The sequence below is a fragment of the Diadema antillarum genome, unplaced genomic scaffold (assembly GCF_040938485.1).
Source record: "Diadema antillarum isolate AM-2024a unplaced genomic scaffold, OU_Dant_1.0 scf00000017, whole genome shotgun sequence".
Lineage (NCBI taxonomy): Eukaryota > Metazoa > Echinodermata > Echinoidea > Diadematoida > Diadematidae > Diadema > Diadema antillarum.
Genome location: NW_027270906.1, coordinates 1,366,045 through 1,385,658, shown reverse-complemented (window position 1 = coordinate 1,385,658; position 19,614 = coordinate 1,366,045). Strand labels below are relative to the sequence as shown.

Sequence of the window (19,614 nt, the reverse complement as noted above, 5' to 3'; positions counted from 1 at the left end):
GATTCATTCCTATTGAGTTTCCCCCTTTTTTGAGGGTTATGAATCTGGCACGTTTGTCATTTTATAAACTTTGTGCAATGATTCCTCTGGGGGTGTTTCATGAAGGAACTTGTCGGATAAAATATCTGACAAGTCAATTCGTCGACGACCATCCGAACCGTCGTATATGTCAAAATTCGGTAAATTTTTCGAATTTCAGATTTTGCCGTTTTAAGAAAGCCCAGCACACACTCTTTCTACTCACAAAATTTTGAAACCGGATTTTGTGTTTTTAACAGAGAAATTTGATATACGTCATTTTGCCTGAACGCGAATTGGCTGAAGGCGTTCATCCGAACCGACGTATCGCTATACGTCGGTTCGGGTGGCCGCGAAACTTCGAGTCGCGTTCAGAGAAGGTGTCGTATCGCCGGGGTCAGCCAGAACTGGCAGAAGCAGACGATGGAGCGTCAACCGGACCCTCCCCAGGGCAGGTGAGTTTTATAATGAGTAGCTATGAAATCATGCAATTTCAAATAAAATGAACAGACCCAAGCAAGTTCTGTCCGTAAAATTGTCACTTGTCAAGATAGATACGCAGATTGTCGTGGGTTTTCCAAAATATTTCGTCGTGTTGTTAGGTGTAGTCCTGTGTATAGATAAATATGTGGGTACAAAGGGATAATCTAGTAGCAGTAGGCCTAGGCCTAGGGTTTTAAAAATCATAGACCCTTTTGATAGTCTAGAAAACAACGTTCACAATGATCTCGTTTAGTCGGCTTTATGTGCTTATGGTCCATATATGGACCTCATACATAGTGGGTGTGGGCAATGCCAAACTGTTAACACTTCAGGGTGAGTTGTTTGGGAATTACCACAAAAAGTACGAGATTACTAAGACGAGTCTAACAATAATATAACAAGTTACGTAGTCACAGCCAACAATTTAGAGCCGCTAATCGCCGGTTCATCATTGAGTGTAGGGCCCTAGAGTTCTGATGATAGGTTCTACTTACTTACATATCTGTGGCCGATCGAGCCCCAAGCTTGCAAACACACACAAAGAAAAACACCCAAATCTGAGTGTAATGTATCTCATGTGAATTTGCCAATGTATAGCCAAGGATCTAGTGGTAGGGCCTATACTGGCTATAGTAAAATTAAAATGAATGATTTTACCAACGTCTGTAAATTTATCTGATACTAGGATTCCTAGGACTCTAGGAGTAGGATTAAATTATGCTGGCCCATAAATACATGTGTGTTATTCAGAGATCTAGCCAACTGCAAATGCTTTGTACGGTACCGGTACTGAGTATGAATTTTTATTGCATGCATTTTTATGTCGCTGTGAGTGGCAAGTCTCCATAATATTGAAATCACTGCAATGAAGGCTTTAGTGTGTTAACAGGCCAGAGGGCAGTACTTGAGTTAGCCCCTCCAGTGATATCTAATAGTAATACGCTGATGTTCCACTACAATTAAAATATATAAATTGAGGTCTAAATGCAATGTTCCAATTGTCAGATCTAGCCTAGCTAGGCTATAGGTGCCCACACATTCTAGAGAGTAGTTTTGCAGTACCATAAGCACAGGGAATCTTTGCCCTCTATCCGTTTATAATATGAGTTGAATTGTGCTTTTGCATTTTTATGATCAATGTAAAAATAGACCACTAGATAGGCTTGAGGTAAAACATTTCTGCTAAAATTAAAAATATTTTTTGATACACTTGTAGTGAATGTTTTTGTTTTTGTTTGTTACAGGTCTTTGTCCTCAGGGAAACCAACAGATGTTGAAGTCCTTTGGGACAAAGATGGTACAAGGAATACCGTAGCTGTTGATCAGCTGAAATTCAGGAAGGGCATGCTTCCCACGACTTGGAGTTCGTGTGTCAATGCGATGGCACAGGAAACTGTGGAAAGGCACAGTTACTGCTGTGTATGGGGGAGAGAATTCTGAAAGCAGTAGCGATGATGGAAACACAAGCACCGCAGACAGCAGTGACGAAGATGATACTTCTGATTATGACGATGATGACAACATTTACCTGGCGAAATTAGGTAAGATTGTGCGCACACAAATGAATACATACTTGTAGTAAAAAGTATGGACAGTATACAGTGTGTGTGTTTATTCAATGCCTCTAATAACTTCATAACTGTGCTGCAATGTTAGAAGTAGCTTACTCCATACTGTATGAATGCATTTAAGTAGTGCCTGCTATATTAGGTTTTCATGGTGTCAACTCACATACAGCACAACCTGGTATACCATGTTTTCAAAATAAAGACATGAGCGTGTACTTGTGTAGCCTTAATTCATGTTTATTTGTGTTATGCCTACAAAAAAAAAAAAAAAAAATTGACGAACAGATCAGACCTTCTATCAGTATCTTTTCTTTTTCTGTGTCACATCTGCTTGTATTTTGTGTTAGTTACTTTTTGCAATTTCATAATGCCCTTGTTTTGCTCAAAACTGAAGATTTATGTGTGTAGCCAGCAAGGCTGAGTTTAAAAAAATGTTGACTTGCTGACCCCATTCGTATGCCCTATACGTAACAAAAGAGTTTGTAAGCCTATCAGCAAATGCTATTTTTGTGCCTCACTTCCAATGATGTTTTTGTATTCTTCATAAGCACATGCAATTGACTGTGGAAAGAGGATGCATGTACCGCTTGACTGCTTTTGCATTTAATGCAGATCACCAGTCTGTTCGATCTCTGCTGATGGGCAAAAATAAAAACTCTTGTTTGTGGACATTTACATAGGGCTGTCTGAAAAATGTGGTATTAACAGGTTAATCTTAATAAAAAAAAATAAATTCAACTTTAAAAAAAATATGATAGTAACAGTGAAAAATATATGTACTATGTATATTTTGTTTTCCTCATTTACAGTTGACATAAAAAAGGACATCAGCTGCATTCCAGAGATACCGATGCTAGTATTGAACAGTGAAGGAGCACCGTTAGATCCATCCCAGCAGAATGTCAGCTCTGACCAACTTCTCACCGGTGAGTGTTTGTAAAGCCTTAATCTTGTTCAGAAACCCAAGCAGATATGGTTCAATCAATCTTGTTGGAATATCAATTAGTAATCCGGATTAAACTATGCTATTGCTGTCATATAATAGCAAATAAAAAGAATGACATCAACTATACACAAGCAAAGAATGTAGCATCCTGGCTACCATGTACCAGTATTTTTTGCAGTTGTCAGGGGTGGGTCAAGGAATTCTGTAAATTGGGGGGGGGGGGGGGTGGGGGGGGGGACCACACGCACATCCTCCAGTTTTTCTCTGTTTATTTTTTGTTTTAAAAAAGAGCATCTTAAACCCCACGTGTCCCTGCGCGGATCCACCATGGGTTGTAATCTGGATGACAAAGAAATGATAAAGTCCATCTTTCAATAAATATGATTTTTTTTTTTAAATACAATATTTATGCACCATGTGTATTTTCTTTTTCTTTTTGTTTTCTTCATTTCCAGTTGGCATCACCAAGGACATGGACTGCATTCACGAGATACCAATACCAGAATTGAACAACGAAGCACCAACAGATCATCCCAGCAAAATGTCAGCTCTGACCAACTTCTCACTGGTGAGTGTTTGTAAAGCCTAAATCTTGTTGGGAAACCCAACCAGATATAGCTGCATGAATCTTGTTGGAATATCCATTAGTAATTAAGATTAAATGATGCTATTGCTGTCTTATACACTTTAATAGCAATTAAAAAGGATGACATAAACTACACACAAGCAAAGCGTGTAGTATCCTGGCTACGATGTACCAGTGTTTTTTGCAGTTGTCAGGGGTGGGTCCAGGAATTCTGTGAAGTTGGGGGGGGGGGGGACCACACGCATGTCCTCCAGTGTTTCTGTTCATTTCTTTTGTTTAAAAAAAAAGACAAAAATAAAGGGTATCTTACACCTGATGTGCCCCACATGAATCAACCACTGGTTGCAATCTGGATGACATGTTATCCTTCTTGTCATAGCAAATGGCTAACACACAACTGGAGAATGTAGCTTGTCTGCCAATTGTACCTGGACCTTCCAAGCAGAGTGATAATTAATCTATGAGCAATTCTCAAATGAGGATGCATGTGCCGTTTGACTACTTTCACATTAATGCAGATCACCAGTCTGTCCGATCTCTGCTGATGGGCAAAAAAAACCCTCTTGTTTGTGGACATTTAAATAGGGCTTTCTGAAAATTGTGGTATTAAAAGGTTAATCTTAATAAAAAAAAAATATATAAATTCAATCTTTAAAACAAAATCTGATAGAAACAATAAAATAAACATAGGCTATGTATATTTTGTTTTCCTCATTTACAGGTGGCATCAAAAAAGACATCAGCTGCCTTCCTGAGATACCAATGCTGGTATTGAACAATGAAGGAGCACCGTCAGATTCACCCCAGCAAAATGTCACCTCTGACCAACTTCTCTCTGGTGAGTGTTAGTACCGCCTTAACCTTGTTGGAAAACCCAACCAGATATTGCTGAATCAATCTTGTTGGAATATCAATTAGTAATCCGGATTAAATGATGCTATCACACGCACGTCCTCCAGTATTTCTCTGTTAATTTTTTTGTTTAAAAAAAAGGGCATCTTAAACCCCATGTGTCCCCGCATGGATCCACCATAGATTGTAATCTGGATGACAAAGAAGTGATAAAGTCAATCTTTCAATAAATATGATTTTTAAAAATGTAATATTTATGCACCATGTGTATTTTCTTTTTCTTTTTGTTTCCTTCATTTCCAGTTGGCATCACCAAGGACATGGACTGCATTCACGAGATACCAATACCAGAACTGAACAACGAAGCACCATCAGATCCATCCCAGCAAAATGTCAGCCCCTACCAACTTCTCACTGTGAGTGTTTGTAAAGCCTTAATCTTGTTGGGAAATCCAACCAGATATTGCTGCATTAATCTTGTTGGAATATCCATTAGTAATTAAGATTAAATGATGCTATTGCTGTCTTATACACTTTGATAGCAATTAAAAAGGATGACATAAACTACACACAAGCAAAGAATGTAGCATCCCGGCTACCATGTACCAGTGTTTTTTGCAGTTGTCAGGGGTGGGTCCAGGAATTCTGTGAAAGTTGGGGGGGGGGGGGACCACACGCATGTCCTCCAGTTTTTCTGTTTATTTCTTTTGTTAAAAAAAGACAAAAATAAAGGGTATCTTACACCCGATGTGCCCCACATGAATTAACCACTGGTTGCAATCTGGATGACATGTTATCCTTCTTGTCATATTGTAGCAAATGGCTAACACACAACTGGAGAATGTAGCTTGTCTGCCAATTGTACCTGGACCTTCCAAGCAGAGTGATAATCTATGAGCAATTTTCAAATGAGGATGCATGTACCGTTTGACTGCTTTTGCATTGATGCAGATCAACAATCTCTCCAATCTCTGCTGGGCAAAAAAAACCCTCTTGTTTGTGGACATTTACAAAGGGCTACCTGAAAATTGTGCTATTAAAAGGTTAATCTTAGTAAAAGAAATTATAAAGTCAATCTTTCAATAAATATGATGGAAACAAATAAAATGTTTGTGCACCATGTGTATTTGTTTTTCTTTTTGTTTCTTCATTTCCAGTTGGCATCACCAAGGACATGGACTGCATTCAAGAGATACCAATGCTAGCATTGAACAATGAAGCACCGTCAGATCCATCCCGCAGAATGTCATCTCTGACCAACTTCTCACTGGTGAGTGTTTGTAAAGCACTTAATCTAATCGGGAAACCCAACCAGATATTGCTGACTCAATCTTGTTGGAATAACCATTAGTAATCCGGAATAAATGATGCTATTGCTGTCATATGATGACAAATAAAAAGGATGATATCAACTATACACAAGCATAGAATGTAGCATCCTGGCTAAAATGTACCATTATTATTATTATTATTATTTTTTGCAGTTGTCAGGGGTGGGTCCAGGAATTCTGTAAAGTGTGTGTGTGTGTGGGGGGGGGGGGACGACATGCACGTCCTCCAGTTTTTTCTGTTGATTTTTTGTTTAAAAAAACAAAAACAATAGGGCATCTTACACCCCATATGTCCACACATGGATCCACCATGAGTTGTAAGCTGGATGACATCTTGTCCTTTCAAAGAAATGATAAATTCAGACTTTGAATAAATATGATAAAACAAATGTAATATTTATGCACCATGTGTATCTTGTTTTCCTTTTTGTTTTCTTCATTTCCAGCATTCAAGAGATACCAATACACACTTTGTACCAGAATTGAACTATGAAGCACCATCAGATCCATCCCAGCAAAATGTCAGCTCTGACCAACTTCTCACCAATTATTGCTTGCCTATGGTGCCTACAGTTGTTTGTGCATGCAAAAGCAATTTAGTCTATGTATTCAAATTTTTGATAATTTATCACTCCGCACTATCTCCCCACCACAATTCGCCATGTTATGATTTGTCTATTCTATAGCTATTAAATATTCTATGATATCATAAAAGCTTTGATATTTCTTTAACAATAATTGTCATATTTTTTCATGTGAAAGATGTACATGTAACAGCTTTATTCCTCCTTCCAAATGTGATTTGATCTCTGTAGGACCGTTGCGTAGATATTACTGTTATATCGAAATGAAAGTACAATCACAAACATGCACGTAATAACAACTCAAATCATACAATGTCCTTTTTTTTTTTAGCCCTAAGACCTGAGTTATTAGAGATTCACTAATATTAGGAGGAAGTTGGCCTTCTGCTTTAAGCCATTTCCATCTGATGAATGTTTCAGAATGTTTTTCAATATAAACTGTATTGTGTACAATTTTTTCGTGTTAAAATCGGTTTAACAATTGATTTAGATCAATTTCTCTTTAACCAAAGACATTTTGATTTGTACATTTAAAAATCTCAAGGAAATGTAACCATTGTATTAAAGGACATGTTCATTATCAATGAATTTAAATCAATATTTATTTTACCACAGACATCTTGATCATTCTGTAAATTCAAAAAATTTTAATGAAATTTTACCATTGTAGTTAAGGACATGTTCATTCCTTTTCTTTTCTTTTTGGATGTGAGATATGGATTGATTTTGAAATAAATATTGCTGCATTTTAATGCAGCCTTGTCTCAAGACTCACTTTCTTTGTTTTGTTTTGTTCTTCTCTTCTATGTACTGTGATCTCATATCGTGAGGAAATCATAATATCATGCACACTAAAATGTCAGTATGTATAATTGGAACTGAAATGATATTCATAGTACTACATGTACTTGAATATCATTTAAGTCTGTAGGGGTCTGCAGGACAATACACCTTTTATTATTTGTGTGAACAAGTACAATCCATGTTTGTGTGTGTGGATTTTTCTGCGTAGAAAATTAATTTGCATCTGTTTCAGAGTCCTGAACGTATATAAAACAATAATGTGAGACAGTCGTGTGGCTAAGTAAATTTGCTAAGTAAAAAATGTTATTTCTGATGAGCAAGCTGATAATTGAGTTTTACCCAACTGAATGATCATGAATTATGTCTGCCATGCATGTGAGCTGTAAAAGAAAATCTTTATTCATGGGTTAAAATGTACAGTATTCATCATGGCAGCTTAGAAAGAATGAAATTAGGTCATTACAGTCATGATTGCGGCATGAATTATCACAAAGAATAGCAAGGCTTGGATGTGTGATTTTGGCTTTTGTTTACAGTATTGGAGAGTGGGAGAGAGGGTTAAAGCGTTGCAAGGGAAAGAGAAGAGGTGGAGGAGAGCAATGAGAAGATGAAATGAGAGGAAAAAGAAGAGGCATGATGCAATGAAAAAGTAATAATTTCATAGGCCCCACCTCTTTCACAATACATGTATAACCACTTTTTGCGTGATACAAATTAGATACAAACTGATCAAAGATAATGTGTCCTATTAAAACATGGAGTGGGTTTTTTGATTGTTTGTTTGTTTGTCTATCTGGTTTTTTTTAACATCAAAGGAACTCTCGTCTGACGCCTGAAGCGTAATTCATGTCAAAAAACAAAACAAAGCAAAACAAACAAACAAAAAATCTGCAGAGGAACCTCCCCCTCCCCTACCAGTGTTTCATCATGCATGCCAAAACTAGACCTTGGACGTATTTGTACTACATCTTATGAAATTATGACACAGAATAGTTGCATTCACACAAAAATATGCACGAAATCACTCATTTTACAGATATACCACGTAACCATGCATATCGCATAGACGCGCGTGTTATAAGAATAGGATACGTCGGTTTGGAGATCGCACTTTCGGTACGCGCGTTCAGCAAACTGACGTATCACCCCGATACGTCAGTTCGGATGACCGCGCGTACTGAGAGTGCGATCTCCGAACCGTCGTATACCTGTTTTTCGACTCTTCCTGTGCGGATGCCTTTCTTTTTGTGAACGTAGCATTAGTTTTATTCGTACATGATTTTAAATACATATATTATACGAATCGTCTGGAATTTGCCTTTCTTTTCATATAAAAAGATCGGGAATAAAAGCAAGAAATTTCTTTACACTAGACTTCAAAGGACCCCCAAACTTCAAACGCGTTTTTCTCGAAAACGTGTTCTCGCACACCGCTGACAGATACGACGGTTCGGATGGTCGCCGACGAATTATATCCGACATGTTTTGAGAAATTCTTTAGTCTGATTGGCTGATTTCTCTGAACTTGTTGGATATAATTGACTTATGGGACATTTTATCCGACAAGTTCCTTCATGAAATGCCCCCAGGACTAACAAGTCTTAAAACGAAAACAAAATATGAAAAAGGATTATTATGCCTCCATTTTAGCCTGCTGTATAGAAGTCATCAAACCCTGATTCTTTCTTATTGGTTTAATTCTGAAGCTAATCAATCAAACATTAAAAAAGAGACTTCAACACGATGAATATAATTGTCATCTGAATTCACAATGATCTGCACTCTATTTGGTTACTTGAACACGAAAGTGAACTCAAAAACATGATTAGAAGCGTAGACCTGCAGGCCCCATAAGTTCATTAAAAATGTTGCTGTGACAACAACTCCTGCTGCAGTGTCAATCGTCATGGTAATGACAAGAATCCAGCTTCCTGATTGGCTGTTGCTACAGGAAGTTGCTATTCTAGCAAGAGTTGCCATCCTAACATCTTTTATGAAATGAGACCATGGAGAACAATATTATGATATGTAGGCTCTTATTGTCCCATTTACATACATGCTCTGAGTGAGATACTTTTACACAAGCTACACCGTATCTAAACCACTCAGGGCCTATACTCAACCATACAGTGTCGACTGAATTCCCTTTACTCACATTTTGAAACAGTACTATATCTTGTGAATCAATAACGTCAAAAGCTATACATGGTTGTACATTAAAGAACTATTAGTCAATCGTCTGCTACTAGACTGGAACCATGGATGTAAGAAAATGTTAAATCTGTGATAGCTGATATGCACTGTATGAGTAATATAACGAACTAACGTTTTGTTGCTGGCATGCAGATGTCAATCAGCTTTGTATAGATATCTGTATAATATTATATTGTGTGTGCATCGCTGGTTCTGCAGGTAATCTTTTGGGATCAGCGGCTTTGGGACCAAGATTTTCCTTATGATTTAAAAGACCATCTACAAGATTATACAGGTACCGCGTCAAAAACTGTGCTTGTTCATTAAGGTGTAAACCAATTTTAACCAATCATCTGTAGCTATGCGCAGTATACCATGCACCTGTACGAATTTGATCTATGAGAGGACAGGTGATACCCATTAATGGGTATATATATAATCTTGCGAAATGAGGCCACTTCCTTACCTGCAGAAATTAAAGTCGCTTTTATAAGATTATTGCAAGCGTATTTGCACATCCACTCTGTCTATGTGCATTGTTGATACTGTATACCATCACTGGGATCAGAGGCGTTTGGATCGACATAGGCTTATAACTATAAATAAAATCTCTACATCTCAACTATTATTATAAGCCATCTCCTCGGTTAGATTTTTGGAATTCTAACGGCAAGTTCTTCAAGTAAGTAGAAATATTTTTATGTGCAACAATGTATCAATATTGGTCATTTGCAAGTGTAGATTATCATTCTGTGAGCCTGTTCGCCTGAGCAGGTTGAGCCTTTTGTTGAAGATGACGTGACATGTGACATCCTTATTGTAAACATGCGCTTTTATCAAATATTTCACTATAGGATGAGCTGGAACAGACATGTTTTATCATGTGTGCTTTCCCAGCGTAAGCGTTTTATAAAAATGTTTCGTCATACAACCACGTTAAATTAGTTCCAAATTGTTTCCAAAAGACATATATCGAAAAGTTATGTACGGCCTAGGATTGCATCTAGCATAACATCCGATAAGAATGCAGATTACGAGATGGTCTTTTTATTGTATTTCTGTGAGTAGAGTTAGAAGTTTTCTTTCCTCGTCCATGATGATCAACATTTCATCCTGGGTTTTTTTCTGTTCTGCTCTTCTTATGCCATTTTCCGATTCAAAGTTTCTCCCAGCATTTTCTGTCCCTGAGAGAATCACACTCTTTCCTACATTCTAACTAATGTTCCATGTGACTCATGTATCGTACACAAGTAGCCATGTAAATGAGCGTAGTCATAACACTTCTTCGAAGCGTTGCAATCTCGTCTCCCCTAATCGTTTATTTCATTGAATCATTCATTAAAAATTATTTGTTATTGTTGCCTTTGCATACCTCATGCGAAGTTGTTTACATGTATAAATTGCGAAGTACATGTACGCTTTTTCAAGGAATAAAGCAGGGTATACATATCACAATGCTCTGTCCAACTATATTGCTTCGCAGCAGCTACCGTAACTTGATTAACCACAATTCATTGAATGACGTCATTACAGAGTCGTTTATGTTTTCCGAATAAGAAGCTAACACTTGATCTGTATATATACGTATAATTCTTTTTCGAGTATCTCTTGTGGGAGTTGTGAATTTTATTTACCATTATCGTTTCTTATTCAAAAGCAATGTTAGGCAGCTTCTACATAATCGCTTGGATAAAGAACAGGCTTTTTTTGGTCCTGCTGCGAACGAGTTTGTGATAGATAAAGTCCTTTGGGACACCATACGTCTGCCACATGGTCCCACATGATTATCATATAGATCGACAACGGTTCAATTTATCACAATACTATACTGTATATCACCCAAAGATTTGCGTAGGGGGATATTTCAAGACTGCTCAATCATATTTCGTTCAGCATTTCCCTTAACGCAAGTATCACTGGAAAGATTTACTTTTGTTCTATCTGATGATGGACATGCTAGATGGTGTTTTTAATACCTTTTGCGATGAAACTCTTCAATTATTCTGCATGCTCAAACACTAATAAGAGTGATTTGATAACTAACAGGTCACATTCAAATGAAAAATTTCACAATAGCAATTTTCGTCGCCTCAGTGATATCTAGAATGAAGTGTGGCACATTTTATATTGTGTACATCTCATAGGGCATAGTCCGCATACACGTGATCATCTTTACACTGTTCTATATCCCAGTGATATACTACTCAACGGCGCAAACATGGAAACCAGCTTTGAACAATAAGCGTGCAGCTGCAGAACTATGTAGTTTCTTGTCTAATCATTCTGGCGTTTTGCTGGGCAGTTTGAATTTGATTCATGATTACTAAAAAAACATACATTATAGGTCTACATGATGTATCTCAACGCTTCACGAGTGAGTTCTGTTGTTTCTAGATTTACAGTTTTAGTTATGTGACGGCCCTCACATGACATTGCATGGGCGTCACCAGGGGGGGTGCGCTGGGTGCGAACGCACCCCCCTTCAGACCCTTAAAAAAAAAAAAAAAAAAAAAAAAAAAACGCTTCAGTCTGCCAGCGACCTCAATGCCGGGCGCTAATTAATTGTTTTTTTTTATTCTTCTTCTTATTCTTTTTTATTTTGCACCAGGAGAAAAAAAAACAAAAACGAAAAAACAAAAACAAAAACAAAACAAAAACAATCGCACCCCGGCTCTGGCAACACTGATGCTATACATACAGTGTTTACTACCTATCGACCGTACTGCATACGTAAGGTATATTTCATTCATTGTGCAACGGATTATCAATTCAGAAAATGCAAAAGCTCCGTCGCATGGGAGGGAGATACCCCGCCCACTGTCTCCAATCAGTGGCGTATTAAACTGGGTGGGGGGGGGGGGCACGTGCACCCCCCTCCATCCGCTGGTTAAAAAATATATATATATATATGGTAATTCAAGGGTTAGTAAACTGCTTTTGAAATTGACATGAAAGGGTGAGCAAGAATTTTTTTTTTCTCTAAGATTTCTTTTAATTGAAGAGGCATCAATCATGTCAATAGTGTGAACACATTGTTCAAAAAGCCCGGAGTCGACAAAATATTGTGATTCAGCGTGATTCCTGGTTGGCATTCTGAATGCTAAGCAGGATGGAGCAGTGTACTCAGAACATCCGAACGGCAAAGAGTCGCTGCAATGTAGAATGTACACCTCTGTACCTTACACTTCGTTATATCAAAGCTAGATCACTGAGTGTTGCTTTACATACTATAGTCTATATAAAAATGCCTTGCACTGCCAATAATAAGACTTGACCTGGGCAACTTTTCCATGTATAAAACACACACACACATACACACAAACACAAACAGTTAGGGATGCTCTAAAGTGCAGATTTTGGACATCCTTCCCCCGCTTGGTCACTTCGACGCCCCCTCGCTGGTCATACCTCCCCCAATCATGAACATAAACCGACATCCTTGACTATACCAGTGGCGCACCACCCCCCCCCCCCACCCCTTAATTTCCAAAGCGAAAAAAAGATACCTTCAAACGGAAGTTTTTGGACTGTAAAAAGTCAAAATTTTCACGCTCGCTCGCTCCGCTCGCTCGTATTTAATTGCTATGCCATTCTCCTGATGTTGCTACCAGTATTAGATTGCCAGCAGTTGCACCCGGTGCGCCTCCCCCCTCCTTAATTTTCAAAGCGAAAAGGAATAGCTACAAACGGCAGTTTTTAGACTGTAAAATGTCAAAAGTTTCAAGCTCGCTCGCTCTGCTCGCTCGCATTTGAATCAATTCATTTCAATTCAATTCAAACTTTATTTCATTTTTCGAAAAGAACATAAACATTTCACTTTCTTTGGTAACACAAGGCTGCATAATCAAAACAAAGTAAATTGAGAAAACATAATTGTGGAACCTTGAGGTTACAAAAACGTTGTAAGGAAAATTGATTGACTGAAGTGATACAGACGATATAATCGTTATGCCATTCTCCTGATGTTGCTGCCAGTAACTGCCAGCAGTTGTGCCCGGTGCATACCTCCCCCCCCCCCCCTTAATTTCGAAAACGAAAAAATATAGCTACAAACGGCAGTTTTTTGACTGTGTCATAATTTTCAAGCTCACTCGTTCCGCTCGCTCGCATTTGATTGTTATGCCTTTCTCCTGATGTTACTGCCAGTAATTGCCAGCAGTTGCGCCCTGTGCGCCCCCCTTAATTTCCAAAGCGAAGAAATATAGCTACAAACGGAAGCTTCTTAGACTGTAAAATGTCAAAATTTTCAAGATCGATCGCTCCGCTCTCTCACATCTAATCTTTATCCCATCCTCCTGATGTTGTTGCCAGTAACTGCCAGTAGTTGCGCCCGGTGCGCCCTGCTTAATTTCCAAAGCGAAAAAATATAGCTACAAACGGTAATTTTTTTACTGTGAAATGTCAAAATTTTCAAGCTCGCTCGCATTTAATCGCTTTGCCATTCTCCTGATGTTACTGCAAGTAAATTGCCAGCAGGTGTGCCTCCCTTAATTTTCAAATCGAAAAGATGTAGCTAAAAACGACATTTTTTAAACTCTAAAATGCCAAAATTTTCGAGCTCGCTCGCTTCGTTCGCTCGCATTTAATCGTTGTGCCATTCTCCTGACGTTGCTGTCAGTAATTGCCAGCAGTTGCGCCCGGTGCGCCACCCCTCCTTAATTTCCAAAGCGAAAAGGAATAGCTACAAACGGCAGTTTTTAGACGCTAAAATGCCAAAATTTTCAAGCTCGCTCGCTCCGCTCGCTCGCATTTTAATCAATTCAATTTAATTCAAACTTTATTTCATTTTTCGAAAAGAACATAAACATTTCACTTTCTTTGGTAACATAGAATAAGGTTGCATAATCAAAACAAAGTAAATTAAATAAACATAATTGTGGAACCTTGGGGTAACAAAAACGTTGTGAGGAAAATTGATTGACTGAAGTGATACCGACGATATAATCGTTATGCCATTCTCCTGATGTTGCTGCCAGTAATTGCCAGCAGTTGTGCCCGGTGCATACCTCCCCCCCCCCCCCTAATTTTGAAAACGAAAAAATATATAGCTACAAACGGCAGTTTTTTTACTGTGTCAAAATTTTCAAGCTTACCTGTTCCGCTCGCTCGCATTAATTGTTATGCCATTCTCCTGATGTTACTGCCAGTAATTGCCAGCAGTTGCGCCCTGTGCACCCCCCTTAATTTCCAAGCGAAGAAATATAGCTACAAACGGAAGTTTTTTTTTTTTTCTACCAGTCTACTGTAAAATGTCAAAATTTTCAAAGTCGCTCGCTCCGCTCGCTCGCATTTAGTCGTTATCCCATTCTCCTGATGTTGTTGCCAGTAATTGCCAGCAGTTGCGCCCGGTGCGCCCTGCTTAATTTCCAAAGCGAAAAAATATAGCTACAAACGGTATTTTTTTTACTGTCAAATGTCAACATTTTCAAGCTCGCTTGCATTTGATCGCTTTGCCATTCTCCTGATGTTATATATTGCCAGTAATTGCCAGCAGTTGCGCCCGGTGCGCTCCCCCCCCCCTTCATTTTCAAAGCGAAAAGATGTAGCTAAAAACGGCATTATTTTAACTGTGAAATGCCAAAATTCGAAGCGAGCGAGCTCGCTTCGTTCGCTCGCATTTAATCGTTGTGCCATTCTCCTGACCTTGCTGCCAGTAATTGCCAGCAGTTGCGCCCGGTGCGCCACCCCCCCCCCCCCCTCCTTTAATCTCCAAAGGAGAGAGCTAAAAACGGCAGTTTTTGGACTGTAATATGTCAAAATTTTCAAGCTTGCTCGCTCCGCTCGCTCGCATTTAATCGTTATGCCATTATCCTCATGTTGCTGCCAGTAATTGCCAGCAGTTGCACCCGGTGCGTCCCCTTCATTTCCAAAGCGAAAAAAAAAATAATTATAGCTACAAACCGCAGTTTTGGATTGTAAAAATATCAAAACTTTCAAGCTCGCTCGCATTCAATTGTTATGCAATTCTCTTTTTTTTTTCTTTTTACAAAAAGTCCCTCCGTGGGAAGGGTATCCCCCTCCTATAGGCTACACCCTCTCCCGCTCGGTTCCTTCGCTCCCTTGCCGAGGATCTCACACCGTCACATAATGTACCCCCGTAATAGTCCTCCATGTTATTTTCATTTTCACTATGCTCTATAAACGCGACTTTTACACTCTTGTTTTTACAAAAAGTTCCTACGGTGGGAGGGGGTATCCCCCTCCTACACCCTCCGCACTGAAGGAGCGGAATGGATCATCGCCGAGGATGTCACACCGTCACATAATGTACCCCCGTATAGTCCTTCATATAGCGAAAGATTCGTGTATGTATACAATCACAAACATGTATAATTTGTACAATACATGGAGTATGTGTAATACATACATGACACAGGAGCCAATAAATCAAATCCACACACACAAAAAAAAAATCTCACAGTTTACATTTACTGTCAAAACGCACCCCCCTTGAAAAAAAGCTGGTGACGCCCCTGCATTGCAGTTCTATATGTATTGTTTGCCCCATAGTTCTGTCATAAGTATTTTATTTTGGAGTCAAAATGGGCTGAGCTTTCTATCATAACAGAATGTTCGTCAGAGGCAAAATCACATTTTGCCTCTGACGAATGTTCTGCTATGTTAGATCGAAAGCTCAGACCCACATTTCCACTCCACTTTACCCCACTGGCTCGCCACTTCTGGATAAGCAATTTTCAGCATTTTTTTGTTTACATGACTTGCATTTCATTACAATTCATTCTTTTTTTTTTTTTTTTGGTAAGATTACCTGATGTATCACAAACGTGGCAACAACAACAACAACAAAAAGAAATCCCATCTTACGCTTAGAAGAGATATCTATGTAGGCTTACGTCTTTTTGAACGTCTGTTCGTTACGTACCAATACATTTTGTTAGTCACCCCATTATACTGCCGCTTCTGTAGTAACAGTGGCTGCGGTTTGTTCACAACTAACACCTCAAGATTACTCTATTGTTGTGAGGATTGCAGCTCCAATGCATGTACATGCATGTACCCCAAGTTGTTTATAATATGTATACTTGTACTCAGTCGGCATCAAGACATACATGTACCAAAGAGGTGGGAATCCTGGTCATTCAGTACGTCATAATGGATGAAGCAAAACTGGGCCGTCGGCAGGCAACCGTAGATGGCGGTATCATGGTTTTCTCGAATTGTTCTCTCTTCATCATTCGCAGATGTAATGGTTTATGAAATAATTTTGGCAATACAGCTTCTTTTGTGTGTGTTTTTTCCTACCCTTTGCTTTCTGCTTCTTTATTTTTACTTTATTTTTTCGACAACATTTTATTTTTCATGATAGTGGTAATCTGATATCCACCATTTCCCCCTTTTTTTCATATCAATGCCAGAGGGAAACTAAGGAAATAAGCAGATTAGTTCGATGAAAAACGTCTAAGAAATTAATATAATTCAACCCTGGTAATGAAGGTATGAGTATGTCATACATTACCTTACTTGCAACATTCATGTGACTTTTGTCTCATTTTTCTACCAGGTTGCATGCTGTCGAAGTTGGCGTTATGGATAGCGACATGGATTCCACACAGCCTTTCGTGAATGCGTCAAGAGACGAACTGAGTGACGAGGAGTATCGCATGACGCTGACCACCAACATCGTCCTCTCCACGATTCTGGCCACCAGCTGCGTCCTCGGCATCATCGGGAACAGCCTCGTCCTCTTCATCTTCACGCTCTCCAAGAAACTCCAAACGGTCACGAACATCTTCATCGTCAGCCTGTCCATCACGGACCTCCTCGGCTGCTCGATGTTGCCCATCCAAATGATTGCATTCCTGAACTTTCGGGATGGATGGCCGCTGGCTGACTGGGTGTGCGAGATGTGTGGCGCCATCTGTCTCATCGCATTCAAGGCGAGCGTGGCGCACCTGGCGTTGATCAGCATCAATCGGTACGTGGTGGTCACGAAGTTCCGGTCGCAGTACTTGCGGATCTACAGCGTACGGAACGTGGTCCTCATGGTGCTCTTCGCTTGGCTCTTTCCAATCTTGTTAATCATGCTTCCGCCTGCTGCGGGGCTAGGAGAGTTGGGATACAACGAAAAGAACCAGGTCTGCGTCTTTGACGGCACCCCGTTCCAAATCCGAATCATTTACATGTTCGAGGAAATCCTGTTTGGAATATCTTTTATCGTCATCCTTGGTTGCTACGTGCTCATATACATTTACGTGAACAAGCAGCATCGCAATCTTTTGATCCTCTACAGCGAGCGAGAATACAGACCTGGCGTGAGAGACAATCAGCAAGATCCAGAACCGTCGACGGGATCAACCGGCTTGGATCACGACTCAGTAACCTCGACACAAAGCCACAACCAGGCTGTCTACACAATCGACACTCCAAAGGTGAAGAGGAAAACACAGGACCGAACGAAATCCTCCAGAGAGATGAGAAGAATGCTGTCGCGGCGGGAAATCGACATCACCAAAAATCTCTTCATCGTCGTCTGCAGTTTCTTCTTCTTCGTGCTCCCTTACATCCTGTGCATACTCACGTCGAGATGTTACACTCAGTACTTCAAATACACGGCATCCTTCCTCGTCGTCAACTCATGCACGAATCCCTTCATCTACTGCCTGAAGCACCCGAGCTTCAGAGAGGTCGCTTCGTGCTTGATAAGAGGGAACATCTCGCAGATTCCACACCCTTCGAACTGGCTGAAGAAATATCTGAACAGACAGTGCCATCGTAATGGAGAGAGCTGATGAGGGCGACCTCCTTTGTTTTGCCATCTCTCATGTTTTTCCGTACGCGATGCCGTCAATGGCAAAGTTTACTGTCTGATTAATGCCGTCATCTCTTGCGCCTCGTGTATAGCCGCTATAAGCATCTTAAGAATCTTGTCATATAATTCTCCGGCCTCTCGGTATGTGGTTTGAGAAAGAAGAAGTCTGCGAAACTCATATTCAAGATAAAACACCATGTTTGTGTGAAATATTACGCGTGACATGTTATTCTCGAAAAAAGTGCATTGTGTGAATCTGCATTGTTTTTTTCGCTTTCTCGGAATGCCTGAAGTATTTTTTTTTCTATCTGCTTACGACATTGCCAGGATCGTAACTGTAGAATTTTTTCTTTTACCTTGAGCCAAATCGAAAAGAAAAAATCTTTGATATTAGTAAACTCTTTGTGCTTCATTGTCAAAATAAAAGTATATCGAAGAATAGAGTCAAACCTAGTTGGTGCAAATCGCCTATGTCATCTGCTAAGTCCTAACCACGTACTAGATCTGTATGATAGTCGGGTGGCATCGTTGGCGTAAGCACACCTTCATTTGGACCATTTGCTATATAGGGTCCCTTCCAAAGGCGGATGTCGCCGAGTAATATGTCAAAACCCGAGGCCCTACTCAGTACTTGATTTCTTAGCATGATAGTGTATATAGGAAGATCTATGTATTGTTAATCTCGAAAACGTTTAAATGTCAAATTTAGCCCCTCACCCCTCCCACACCGGCTATGATTCTACAGTTGCAATGGACACCTAAACAGGACAGAACACACGCGTACGCGCATGCACAAACACATCACACCCACACATTGTACACACACACACATATACACGATAACAAGCACAATATTCCATGGTTTGTGGGCTTGAGAAAATGACAATATTGTCTGCAGATTAGAGCTGGTGAAATCGATGAAAGACTCTGAATATCGACAAAAGGATGATAATAATTGTGCACAATATACTTAGCTCATTATATTTATTTTCCACAATATATCGAACATTATCCACATGACAACTGCGGAATGACAGCCATTTGATATAACAACAACAACAACAAATGCACACATCCTTTATGGTATATTTGGCAAAATGTGTTGTCATGCACCTGCAAGCTTGTGTTTGCATTTAAATTCTTGATCATTACGTTTAGACATAACAACACGTGATACATGAACCGCTCACTATTCAACGCGTTAATCCAACGGCCGATAAAATGGAAAAAGTTGGTTTATCACAAACCAGAAATTTTTACCCTTACGCCTACACCAAAACGCTTACAGATGTATATATAATTATATCGCTGCGAGTAAACACTGTACTCCTTGCCAGAACTATTAGACAGAGTTATATGTATCGTAAATTTCTTTCAGCGACAGCAGTATAAATGACATTGAGATATTCATGAACGAATACGGTGATAATGTGTAACAAGTATACACTTGATATTTCTCTGACACTTACTCAAAGTATT

At 39.4% G+C, this 19,614-nt stretch overlaps 1 protein-coding gene across 1 annotated transcript; it reads left to right on the top strand.

Annotated features, from left to right (window-relative positions):
* Nucleotides 1–441: 441 nt before the first annotated feature.
* On the top strand, nt 442–18,115 carry LOC139725495 (G-protein coupled receptor moody-like). The gene is made up of 3 exons (XM_071636585.1): nt 442–473; nt 1,746–1,904; nt 16,888–18,115. Exons 1-3 carry the CDS (start codon nt 442–444, stop codon nt 18,113–18,115), a joined length of 1,419 nt encoding a protein of 472 aa, XP_071492686.1.
* Nucleotides 18,116–19,614: the final 1,499 nt, after the last annotated feature.